The 13,108-nt window shown below is 41.7% G+C and overlaps 2 protein-coding genes across 2 annotated transcripts; one reads left to right on the top strand and one right to left on the bottom strand.

Moving 5' to 3' along the window:
* Positions 1-477: 477 nt before the first annotated feature.
* On the bottom strand, positions 478-6,646 carry arl8 (ADP-ribosylation factor-like 8). Its single transcript, XM_079181229.1, has 6 exons — positions 6,305-6,646; positions 4,550-4,610; positions 4,301-4,448; positions 2,881-2,964; positions 2,559-2,710; positions 478-2,139 (listed from the first exon to the last, which is right to left on the bottom strand). The coding sequence occupies exons 1-6, from the start codon at positions 6,348-6,350 to the stop codon at positions 2,091-2,093; spliced, it is 540 nt and encodes a 179-aa protein (XP_079037355.1). The 5' UTR covers positions 6,351-6,646; the 3' UTR covers positions 478-2,090.
* A 472-nt stretch (positions 6,647-7,118) lies between these two features.
* Positions 7,119-13,108, top strand: nsun6 (NOP2/Sun RNA methyltransferase 6). The gene is made up of 12 exons (XM_079181517.1): positions 7,119-7,153; positions 8,112-8,198; positions 8,638-8,793; positions 8,888-8,982; positions 9,368-9,474; positions 9,588-9,741; positions 9,966-10,047; positions 10,200-10,319; positions 10,973-11,117; positions 11,201-11,346; positions 12,522-12,647; positions 12,727-13,108. Exons 2-12 carry the CDS (start codon positions 8,124-8,126, stop codon positions 12,904-12,906), a joined length of 1,386 nt encoding a protein of 461 aa, XP_079037643.1. The 5' UTR covers positions 7,119-7,153; positions 8,112-8,123; the 3' UTR covers positions 12,907-13,108.

Raw genomic sequence — 13,108 nt, 5'->3', positions numbered from 1 at the left:
CGTAATCTATGGCCGCACATGCGCGTTTGACGAAAATACCGTATTTAACTCAAGCGAAGCGAACACGAACATTAAAAAAACACAAATACAAACTTCGATATGAACGTAAGAGCCGCATGAAACCGGGCAAAGAGCCGCATGCGGCTCGGGAGCCGCGGGTTGGCCACCCCTGGTATAGTATGTCGAAATAAATCTGTGTAGTATATCAAAAAAGTAATGCAGTCATCGTATAATATTTCTAAACTTTTCTTGGCTGCTCTGTGCTTCATTGGTCGATATATTGCAGTTGTAAATAAAACAGTGTTTGAATCATAAGCTTGGTTCTTCAATTAATCACTAAAATCACCGAATGTTTTTCTAGTAATAGGAAAACGGATTCAGGGAAGGAAGGTGACATTTGGCCAAACCTTGTAAGTAAGAAGTATATTTCAAAGATGCTGAGAAAGAAAGAAAATCATTTCAGGCTCAAAGTTCAAAATAAAGTTTTTATTGAAAACAAAAACTGAAATACAGTACATGACCCAGACTGACCACCACCACACAGACTGGAAACCAGTTCTTTGCTTGAGATCAAGTTCAATGCTGCAAAGAGTCTGGGGGCTGACCAGTCCACCCTTATTCCTCTTCATGTAAAGAAACCCTGTCCCACAAAGTATAGATATATATACCCAGAGGCCCTCCAAGACCAAGATGGACACCAAGTTCTTCTTCACCGTTTTGATTCAGACTCAAAGAAACTCACGCAACTCGTCCTTTTTGGCCACTAAAGGAAGTTGCAAAAGGTAGACATGGTTTCAAAGTGACGCGTGCATCGACCTGTCAACAAGTTCAAGGAATTCTTACACCGGGTCAAAGGGAAGGAAACAAGGGCAGACTGTCAGATTCACTCACAACAGCTTGGTTAAGGCTGAGGATCAAGCATTTGAACTACACGATGGGCAAAATATTGAATTATCGTAATGCTAATAAACCACTGAAGTCCAGGAGGTTTCCCCATAAACGCGTGGCCTCTGTTTGATGGTGGCTTATTCTTTTCCTTTTGTTTTTAAAAGTACAAAATGTTCACAGAGGAATATGGATCACAATGGTTGCTGGAAATGAATGAAATGTCAAATATATATATATCTAAGGATGCAGAAGATCCGTTACAGACGCCTGCAGAGCACCAATGATCACATGTTAATACAAGATAGAAAAATAAAATAAAGTACAAATTAAAATAAAATAAAACAGAAATCATAATGCAGAATTGAAGTGTTAAAATACTGTTATCAAAGCAGAGTGTTTTACTTGAAGTAGTGATGTTTTCGCAATTTTTACACTTTTAAACTTAATGGCGAAAGGGTCAGAAAAAAAGTTTGCATGACAACCCTTCACACCATTTGGCTCAATTACATACAAGTACAGACTCAAAAGTTAACAAAGAAGAGAGATGTATACTTGACCACATTTTAATACGGCACCAATAAGTTCTAGTGTGACAATAACCACCAACAATGTAGCTTATGAACCTGAAATCATGTGTAACAGATATTAATGTCTGTGCTAGAAAAAAACAAACAGATGAGAACATTATTCTGAAAAAACTCCCCTTGTGCCACCATTCCCATCAAAGCTGGTTTCAAAATACTGCTTGTAATCCCTTTGCTTGTCAATGTTTTACCTGAACATGAACAAACTTATAAAGAGGCAATAAGTACAAAAATAATAGAGCTGCACCAACGTGATGTTTATGGCATTCTCTCGATATATGATATGGTGAGACATGATATGTGTGTAGTGTAAATCACGTCCAGTGCAGCCCTGCTTTGCACTTGGACACACTCTTAACTCTCTGAAGTGATCTTCTCCTCCTTTACTGTAAAAGCTCTGGTTCCAGATAAACAGGTCAGTCCATCAGCTCTGGTCCATTCGGGAGAAACACCAGCTCCACTGTGACAACTCAGCTGAGGAGCGTGTCAATGCTCCTCAAAGTCCAAGTTTGTCATTAAAAAAAACAAAACAATAAAAAGTACAAAGAAGCCGGTAAGGACAAGCTGTTGTTGCCACCGTGTGGGCGGTGCAGGTAGTCAGGCCATCGGGGGGCGGGGCTATCTGAGTCCAGCCCTCGAGGTCATCCACTCCAGGCCTTGGCATAAACTGGAAAAACAATGAAGAAAGTACATTCTTTATAGACAGAAGACTTATTCCAAGGATATTTCAGTGAACTTTATTCCTCTGGCTGCACAACATATTTACAATATACTTGTGATGCGCAAATAAAGTTTAACGAGGCCTCCTTCCCGTTTGTGCTGAGGAAAGATTTGAAGCTCCGGGGCTTTGAACTCAGCTCGCAAAAACATCTGTACACATCTTTTTCTTTTCTATCATCTCATTGTTGTCTTTAATAGGAAACAAGCTATTGATTATAATAAAAAAACTCCTCTATAGTGAGTGTACTTTTAGGTCTTTTGGCATTTGGTCTTGATGGAATTCCATGAATATCTAATCACTGAATTTATTAAAATCCTGCTGACTATATGTCTGTACACGCATATGAATCAACTTATAGCGCTCACCCCTCTCCTGTTAGAGCGCAGCAGGACTGGATGTGCCAGGGGTGGTCTTTGATGGAGCTCAGGGTGAGGTATTTGGAGATCTCCGCCGCGGACATACAGTCCTTCATATCCTGCTTGTTGGCAAATATCAGCACAGCTGCTTTCCTCAGGTCCTGAGTGGAGAATGCAGAGAACAATGAAACCATAACCTCGCTCTCCTTCTGAAGCTCTAAACAATGTGGCGGCGTGGAAGGGGCTATCCGTGGTGGATAAACCACAGTCCAGTATAAAAACAGAGTCTGTGTCGTCTGCTTCCTTACAGAGATGTTGAAATGGTTTTTACCTCATGAGCCAGCATCCTGTAGAGCTCCTCTTTAGAGATGACCAGCCTCTCTCTGTCCGTGCTGTCCACCACCAGAATGATGAACTGCAGAGTGGGAGAAAAAAAAAGAAGACACTTACAGAAATGAAAATGCAACACAGCGTGTGGGCATTTGCGGGCCGAGGGCCTCACAATGGGTTGTGGTGACTGCGATGCTAATAACCCCTTTATGAATGAGAGAGAGAGCGACCCCGTGTGACAAAAGGACCAGAGGCTCGGTGATGGTGAGAGACGCCATTTAAAGACTCCGGGAAAAGTTTCAACCACACGCGTTACCCAACATTACTGTGACCCAAATCACAGCCAGCGATCTACAGGAGTCTGACACGGTGGAGCGAAAGAGTGACGTTGCCAAAGTAACTGCAATGCCACGACAATATATGGTGCCTATAGTAACTCTATTGTGAGAAATATTTAGTACTTCTCTGCCATAAATCTCAATTTAACGGCACACAGTTTATTCTAACATGCTGCATGAACTGTTTATGAGATCACGTTTTACACTGCTGGATCTAGCAGTTAAATAGATTCATCTTTTGTATTAAATGTTTTTAAAACAGTGCAAATCACATTTTCATTGTGTCTCCAAGCTCCAAGATGTGTCTTTACGCTCGTTTTGTTCAAACGGTATTCAATTTACTGTCATGTGTGACAAAGAAAAGTTGAATCCTCACATCTGAGAGGCTGAAAACAGAGAACATTTGTCATTTTTGTTAAAAAAAAAGTCTAAAAAGCTTCATTAATTATAAAAAGAGTTGAAAAATTGTTGCAGCTTAAAGAAAAAGCTAAAAAATGATATCCAAGAGCACCAGCAGACATTTAAAAACGGCTTGTTTTGTCCAAACAACAGTCAAAAACCTAAAGATATTCAGTTTACCATCACAAAAGACAGATAAAGCAAATCCTCACAATTGAGAAGCTTGAAAAAAGTCCCTCAATTACCAAAATAGCTGCTGAATAATATTCAATCTGTCGACAAAACCGCTTCAGATGTTTTGGCAGATACGTGCAAGAGAGAAAGAGCCGAGGTCCCGTGTGACCACACCGCGTTCCCGTGCCACGCCAGATGTTCTATCATGAGCGTTTAATTCCCGAGCTCTTTTTAAATAAGACACATCTGCCTCTGGCGTGACTCTCCCGTTCTTCTTCTCTCTGCGGAGGCTGACCCGCTCTTCGCCTTTTCAGACGGGCCCCTTTGTGAAAGGCTGACCTCCGACCTGGGCGGCCCCTGCTGCCGTCTGTGCTCCGAACAAACACACCAGCTGCCAACGCTCGTGAAGAAAAACCCCGGCCGCTGCCGGACGATACTTGTGTTCCCCTCATCCGTGAGAAAAGTAGCACACGGTGTACAACATGTGTTCCAATAGCGTGTGTTTCTCACCTCTGTATTGGAGTAGTAGGTGTTCCAGGAGGACCGGAGAGACTCCTGCCCTCCTATATCCCACATCAGGAAGTGAGTGTTCTTCACCACTATTTCTTCCACGTTGCTTCCGATGGTGGGCGACGTGTGGACGACCTCGTTCATCAGACTTTACAAAAAACAGAATCGTAAAGTGAGTTTTTCGCTGCAGCAGGCCGACCGAGTTGAAAGTAGGTTGCAAATGTAAGATTGATACATAAAACTACTTACAACTGGTAGAGGATGGTGGTTTTCCCGGCGTTATCTAGTCCGACGATTATCACCTTGTGCTCTGCAAAACACATACAGCACAGTGTCAATGATTACGTGGTAAAGTACATCTGGAGTCAGTCTATACAACGCGTTCATATCATTGCTGCCCATTTAAAATCACACAGGCCGAACTTATTTCAAAACTTCCTGACCTCCTTTTTTTTCCTCCCCCAGTTTCGCTGAAACTACAGGAACTTCTTTTCCATTCATGAAACCCAGCGAGCGCCGTTTGCAACAGTAAAGGCTTTGACGGCCGCGAAGCAGACAAACAGAACGGACTAAATGCAGAAGCAGAGCTGACACACACACGCCAAAATATCCCACTTTAGTGTTTTGACTTTTCCGGCCCTTCTGAGGGTTTTGGCAGCCGAGGAGGAAGGAAGTCTGGTCAGAAGGGCTGGTGGTTCTGACAGTCTCTGTGTGCACTGGATCTGGTGTTGGATGTCTTTGGCTTCCTTAATGAGGACAGATTGTGGCCGTCACCCCCATCAAAACTCAAATTAAATATAAATCACCTTTTGACATGCATACAACTCTGAGATAACGGAAGCAACAGCAATCTATGGGAAACATGTATAAACCTAGAGCATCTAACACAGGTTGTGTCACATTTTCCCAAAACAGGAATGTGTTTATTCTGCAGAATTATAAACAAAAACATTGACAATACCAGTTGAAAAAAATGCAAATTTGTACGTAAGTATCTTTGATATTGATGTCTGGAGACGGCTTTTCTGCGACACACACACTGCAGCTAAAATGTTTTAGAATAGAATAAAGTGATAAAAATAACACATTCAAACAATTCCCAGCACTATTTAGGAGGTCTAATTACCGTGTTATATAGATGTAATTAACTCATCACTCACTCGTCACCTCCAATCTCTTTAAAGTGAATGCAACTTGACACCGGGAACAGCGTAATCCGGAATCAGGGCCCGGCAATAATGCTACATAGACCAAAGGGCATTGAGACAAGAGGAATTTATATATAGCTATATATTCACCACCAAATGGCAATAATGACCATTGGAGTACAGCAGCATATGACAATACGCTGAGCCTGCAATAGATCCTTTGTTAGTGCAACTTCACTCAAAAACTCACATATAGGAAGAAAACTACAACCTGAATCTGAAGCCTAATATTTCACAGTATCACAAAGTAGTTTATGGATGAAAGACATGCAAGTAATGTGGGGTGGTTAGGGTGAGAGGGTGAGATTATAGAGGCTATTTGTTGCCTTTTCACATTCTTCTACTTGGTGTACTTTGAATACTTTTCCTTTGTTTTTCACTGACCTAATATCAAGTGAACCAGTGTTAAACTAAGCAACAACTGAGACATAATCAATACAATTACTTAGCAAACTGCACGAGAGACATAATATTATGGGAGAGTACTTTTAAACGCTTTCTAGAGAAAGTTATGTAACGTGAAGAGTCCTGAAAAGTGAAGTAAAGCTGTCAGACAATTAGGGTGAATATGCTCGAGCAGGCTTACTGTGACTTAAGTTAATCACGTTTGTTGACAAACATTAACTATTAAGAGCGGGTGAGATGAGTAACTGTGGTTTAAATGGCTGTTTTTTGACGTGCGAGTTAAACAAAGACAGCGAGTCGTGGAGTCAGAGTAGCGAGATAAGCTGTTATTATAGGTAACTGCTCACTTTGTGCTAACATGCTAGCGGTTATTATCCTCGGTTACACCCACCTTGGTTGCAGAAGAAGCTCCACAGTTTGGCGAATATGAGGCCCATTGTTTAGGTTAACGTCCGTGTCCGTCAGTGAGCACCGAGCTTGTCTCCACTCTCACGTCCACACTGTACAATCCGCTGCGGCTTCTGCTAACATTAGCTGGATGATCTCTTGTCCGCTGAACACCTCACCGACCGTTTGAACGCCGACTCCATGCGGTCCGGTTTACACACTTAAAATGTAGCTAAACCGGCTAAAATGTGGTGTACGGTAAACATAGATACGAGGACTTATTGTCGAGTGGCTCCCGGTTAACGTTGAAGCCTCCACAAACCCGGTGGTAACTGCGGCACAGCGTTGAGTCTGCTCGCAGGGCTTCTTCTGCTGATAGTGTGGTTCTATGAGAAAAAAGCAACACCAGCTCATCAGTTCTCGTTACGTTATGTGATGACGTGGAGGCGTGTTACGTGATGACGTTGAGGCGTGTTACGCGTTTACTTTTCTTTTCTTTTTTTAAAGAGCTGCTTTAAAAAACAAAACTTTTAAAAGTGTGACAAGAGGCTTTTTAAAAAAAAGGGAGCAGACATGAAACTTTATAGTATATAAGTATAGTATTTTATTTTAATTAATTAATAAATTGTACAACTGTAGTGTAAGTTAAAGCCCTTACACTGTCCGTATATGCTTTAAATCATTTTAATGTGTAACATTTATATTTATAAACACATAAATAAATATCATACAGGTATTGGTGATCAACAAGCTGCATTACTTCCATTTATGAATTCAACTACTGTCATGTGACCAAGCTCGTGACGTATGCGGAAGCAGCTGCCAAAACAGGCGATCCGTGCCTCCACAGAACGTGAGTACCTAAAGATTATTAACAAAGCCTTTACATCGTCTTCACACTTATATTAGACAATTAATTTAACGGACCACTCATTAATTATGAATGAGCGGATGTGTTGAATAAGATCGATTGCGTTCAGATTATACACGTGACCCGTGTGTGGGACGTAAAGTCTATTTATAGGTTTTGTTTAATATTGTTGAGGGCTCACATCATGTCTTTACCACACGTGCTATATTTAAGTGCCAATAATAGACGGACCTGGTGGAGAAGGATTACGAGCTAAATTAGCTCTTTATTGTCTTTTAGATCTCCCATAAAAAATACATTGTTATTAACGTTTTTTTTTATAGTTTTATTCTGTGGTTTTACTGTATTTGTTTTTAATAGCATGCACTAATTTGTCTTTCTATACACTATTGGTATTAATCCTTTTTTAATGTTTTTTTAATAGGGACAAGCATGAACTAATGTTACAGCATTTCCAAATATACAGATATTATACACAACTCAACAAGAAAATACATACACAACAGAACAACACATAAGCTATGTACAAAAAGCCAACAATTTTCAAATAATAAAACAATACACATAATACATCATAAAACTTAATGGATGCACCAGATCTTTCCTCTTTAAAAACACTTTGAACTTGAGTTTAAAGTGATCCCAATTACGATCATGTTGTGTCCTGTGGGTAAAGTATTATAACAATTATTATTAGTAGTAGTATTGTGATTATTGGTAGTAGTATATAAGCCTCTGTACTGTGTGAATAAGACACCTACAAAGAGGTGTCTTTCTTCTTTGAATTTCCGCCAGACTGTAAGCAAGTCTTAACCATCGATGGATCTTTAGCCTCATCCAATCAGATGTAACCAGATATCTACATTCTCCTCCTGCAGTTCATCAATCGTGGTTCATTCTTTTTTATTTGTTATTGATCCGATCCTTTTCTTTTGTGCAGATTGAAGAAGAAATGTCTATTTTTCCGAGGATTTCACTGAAGCCTGAAGTCACTGATTATCTCCGGAGTGTCTTCCTGAACAAGGAGGTAGGAATGTGATTTCTCTCTTCTGGAGAATCATAAATACGTCTTCCTCTCTTTCAGTGGAAAATATAACCTGCACGGCGTGGCTTAGATTTTAGATAAACTGATATTATCTGTACACATTCCTGCAGTAAAACCCTCCCTAACAAACTTTTGGCTTTCCAGCAAAATACAGCCTGTTTATTTTTTCTTTTGAACCTAAACAAATACAGCAGATATAAGCTTGATGTCCTCAGTGGTTGCTCTGTTCCTGGGAAGTATTTATTAATGATCTTTAATCTAACCTGAATGAAGTTTGGTCAGGTGGAAGTATTGTTATTTGCACTTTAATATACTGTATGATGACCGTTTTAGGGGTACGTGCTGAAAATTGAAATCAATAAAGTTCCTGATGTTTTTTTTTTTGTTGTTTAACTCTCAACGTCGTCTTATTTGCGTTCAGGTGTTAGCTGCAGTCGGCCATCAGGAGGCAGAATGTCGTTTCCAGAAGCTGCTCACGTGTCTGTCTCACCCGCCCTCGTACACTTGTGTTCGGGCCAGCACTCATCTCGCTCCCCTGGAAGAGATCCGACACAAGTTAGGAGAAGAGCTGAAAAAGGTGAGAATGAAAGAGGGAGTAAGGAAAGCAGCCACAGCGGTGGTCAGGCGTGTCCTTATCTGTCAGTGTGTTGTTGTTGTTGTCGTTTGAGCAGCAGATGTGCAGCTCATCAGCAGAGGAAGCCTCCGTTCAGATTCTTCCTCACCCGCAAATTCCAGATGTGCTGCTCCTTCCCGTCGATGGCCCGAGGTATGTAAGGAATGCTGGAACAGCGTCAGACGAATCCGCTCTATGGAGTACACACACTTAGCCTTAAAATTGCAGTATCAGTCCGACCACTGGGCGAGTGTTTCTTGAGGACAAAACCCACATGAGACTTCATGAAAAAACAACCACTGAATCTTTTTGCGTAACAACTGCAGTTGTGGGTTCACGGTTTTATTTTTGCATATATATATATTTGTTGATGCACCTGCAGACAAACATTTAAACAAAGGAAAAGCTTAAAAAGTTGCGTTTAATTCTCCATTCTCGCCAACACATGCTGTATCTCCAGAACCCTGCCATAGTTGGAGGTTGTCCAATGAGCCGCAGATGTAGAATAGTGTGACCGGCTTCTCTCTCGTGTTCTCAGACCTGTGGAGCAGCTCAGCTCAGAGGTGGTGGTCGGTGCTCAGTGCGGCAGCGCCGTACTGAGAGGTGCTCATGTCTTCGTGCCGGGGATCGTCGCCAGCCCCAAGTGTAAGACTCAAACACGGACGCTCTTAAATTCAAATGAATCATCATCATAGTGCTGTTACTGTGTTGATTGTTGTCATCTAGCGTGTCATTTACCCGCGTTTCTTTGTTCTCAGACATGAAGGCAGGCGATGTGGTGTCCGTCCTCTCTGACTTGGAGGGTCGGTGCACCCGAGGAGCCACGAGCTTCCAGGGAAACCGAGTGTTTGTGGGAAACGGAGTCGCTCAGATAGACCGCTCCGGCATCTTCTGCACAGATGAACCCGCCAAGTAAGATCAGATAAGACGGATATTAATGTCCCGAAGGAAACTTTCTTGGACCCATACAGTACAATATCTGCATGTACTATCTAACATATATATATATAACCAAAAGTTAAAAAGCCTTTCTCATAGTGGCTGTACGATTTTAAAAACAAGACAACTGTGTATCGACCACACTCCGGTCTTCCTCAGGGTCAAACGTACTCAGTCACGGTCGTCTTTTATTTTAGAGGAGTAGGTGTTCGGATGGTGGAGCCACTTTACCAGAGTCCTTCCTTCGATGGTGTTCTACCCAACATGGCTTTCCTGCAGGTATTCATACTATTAGAATGTATAATAGAGCCATAATGTGCCTGATTGTCAATGTCCCTAAAGTGTCATTACATTGATAATGTAGCAGAACAGAGGGTGGCGCTGTTTTTGCCTCGTCTCATGTGTTGTTGTTTTTTCTTCATGTTGTGCAGAACCTCCCCTCTGTAGTTGTGGGACACGTTCTCGGGCCTCGTCCCGGAGAACGGATCCTGGACATGTGTGCTGCACCCGGAGGGAAGACCTGCCACATCGCTGCACTCATGAGGGATCAGGTACAAGTTACAGATGTTTGCTGCTTGAAGGATCACAGTTAATATTCAGGGTTTCAATCTGAGAATGCCGTCTTTATAATACACATCTAATATACAGGCGTCGTAGGATAAATCTTAGGGGTAATAAGATAAATGGGATCATTGATAATCAAAAACATATTTCTTCTACACTTTTCTCCTGATTCTTCTCTAATAATTAATTATGGGATGGGTTTTTACCCTTTCAGGCTTCTAAAAGCGAATCAAATGAAACTATTTAAGAAAGGTTGAACTGCTCATGGACTTCTCAAACTTCTGATGAAAGGTCATACATAGACATTTAGGTGGACACGAGCCAAGAAGGTTGGGAACCACTGATCCAGAAAATGACTGTTCCTCAGAGTGAGAGGATTTATTCATGCTCGCACTCCTGAGTCGACTTTGGTTCTTTCTTTGTCCTTCGTAAAGACGACAATATGTTAAGTGAAATATAATGAAAATAGCAATCCAATGAGCTAGTTACAGGATTTCATTTAACAAAGAAAAAAGTGTAATGAAAAAATAGAATTAGCTTTAAATTGTAATTGAATCCAGTAGATGTTTTTGAGGTATTTTATTTGTAATGAAGTCTTTTTTTGATTCTTATTTTGTCTGTCTCTGTCTGTCTCTCGCAGGGCGAGGTCGTGGCTCTGGACAGGGTCCGAAAGAAGACCGATCGAATCCGTCAAAACGCCCAAATGTTGCATTTACGTTCAATCAAAGTTTATTGCTTTAACAGCACTCAAGCTGTGAGCAGCGACCCGACACAGGGAGCTGAAGGTACAGAGTGAGACAAATAAACACATAAATTAATAATAATAATTATATGTATAAATATCACTTGTGTTCTGAACGTATTCCAGGACCTCCCTTCCCTCCTGAAAGCTTTGACCGGGTTCTTCTGGACGCCCCGTGTAGTGGACTCGGACAGAGACCCAGCATGTCCTGTACCTGGAGCCTCAAGGAGATCTGTTCCTACCAGCCACTGCAGCGCAAGTTATTCCACGCTGTAGGTTTGACCACACACACAGACGAAGCACTTTGATAGTAACTCAGTTTGACCAGTTGATGGCAGCATTGGACAAATATTACACTGGTGTCTGATCGTACTGCTGGAAGTCACATCTTAGGGGGGAAATACACCTCAAGGTTATATATATATATATATATATATATATATATATATATATATATATACTTAAACTATAGTTTTAGCTGTGACTGATAGAAATGTTGCTCTAATCTAGAGTTTTTGGAAGTGGGAGGCAGACCTACCAATGGGGAGGTTCAGTGAACAAAACACCTGCTCTTATCTCATCAAGTTACTTTTTTAAACCCAATCCACTGATGCTGTAATACTGACAATTTTGATTTATACACTAGAATGTTTTCTATAATTTTACACTCAATTGGCTGTTAGAAAAATTACAGCTCTGAAGGGAAAAATGTGTCGCCAATTTTTGAAAAACAAAAAACTTTATGCATCGTGACAATTGATAGTTATTTATTTAAAGTTAGAAATGCAGCTCTAGAAAGTATTTCTACTTCCACCTTGAGCTTACTTTTTATACAAATGTACATAACTAGACTAAAACAAATGTGAAATCTGTTTTAGAGTGGTTTTGCTTTAAGTATGGCTAACAGATGGATGACTAGAGGGAGATTAGAGTCCAGTAGAGTGCAGAGGACATGATTTATCTGAGTGACATAAAGTGCTCCATCAGTCTTCGCACGCATCTCCTTAAAGTTATTCAGCAAGAAGATTGAAGAAATACTCATTTTGGAGGGGCAAGTTGATAAGACGAACCTGTTAGAAAACAGTTTCTTATTTTTAAATCCAGCAGATACAAAACAACAGTCATTAATGAGGAGTGTTGTGTTTGGCCACCTGATGACTGAAAGTACAAAATTCACTCGCTAAGCGCTCCACTTTGTTCACCAGCTGGTGTCGAACTGTGTCTGCTGAGCAGGTAGTGCACAGTGACTTTTTACAGCTTGGCCGAAAAACGCCACGAGTTGTAAAGGGGACCAAAACAGTAAAGTTATAACTATAACAACAAGCTGAAACTCACAGTAAAGCTCCCTAAAACTGAGGAGAATTCATCACTATGAGTAACCACTTTGTGTCATATTATATAAATATTGATTATAGCCACTTTAATAAAAGGTCTTCCTGTGTTGCAGGCAGTGCGGTTGTTGAAGAAAGGCGGGGTTCTTGTGTACAGCACCTGCACAGTAACTCTAGCGGAGAACGAGGAGCAGATAGCCTGGGCCCTCGAGACCTTCCCCTGCCTCACGCTTCAGCCTCAGGTAGAAACACCTGTACGGACTCACAGATATGGAGCGCGATGTCCGAGGAGACCTCACCAAATCACGCTCTTGTTTCCAGGAGCCTCACATCGGCGCGGAGGGCATGCTGGGAGCCGGCCTGTCACCCGAGCAGCTGCGCCTCCTCCAGAGGTTCAGTCCCGAGCTGAGCTGGGACCAGACAGGAACGGCAGCCCCCCTCCCCCGCAGAGCCGACGGGGACACCATCGGCTTTTTTATCGCCAAGTTCCTAAAAGACTGACCGGAGGGCATGCTTTCTTTCTTACGGCACCGTCGGCTCTCACACGAGACTGCAGACGGGAACAACAGTGTTTACGTTACGACGCTGTGTGTGCTTTGACGGGGCCAGTGTTGACAAAGACGCTCGCTGTGCTGTTTACAGCATCTGCCTCTTAACAGCTGCTCTCCGAAACTGCGGGCCATATAGGGATAAGCTTTATAAA

Source organism: Pholis gunnellus, assembly GCF_910591455.1.
Source record: "Pholis gunnellus genome assembly, chromosome: 20".
NCBI lineage: Eukaryota > Metazoa > Chordata > Actinopteri > Perciformes > Pholidae > Pholis > Pholis gunnellus.
Note: the sequence above shows the minus strand (reverse complement) of the source record. Positions and strands in the feature narration are given on the sequence as shown.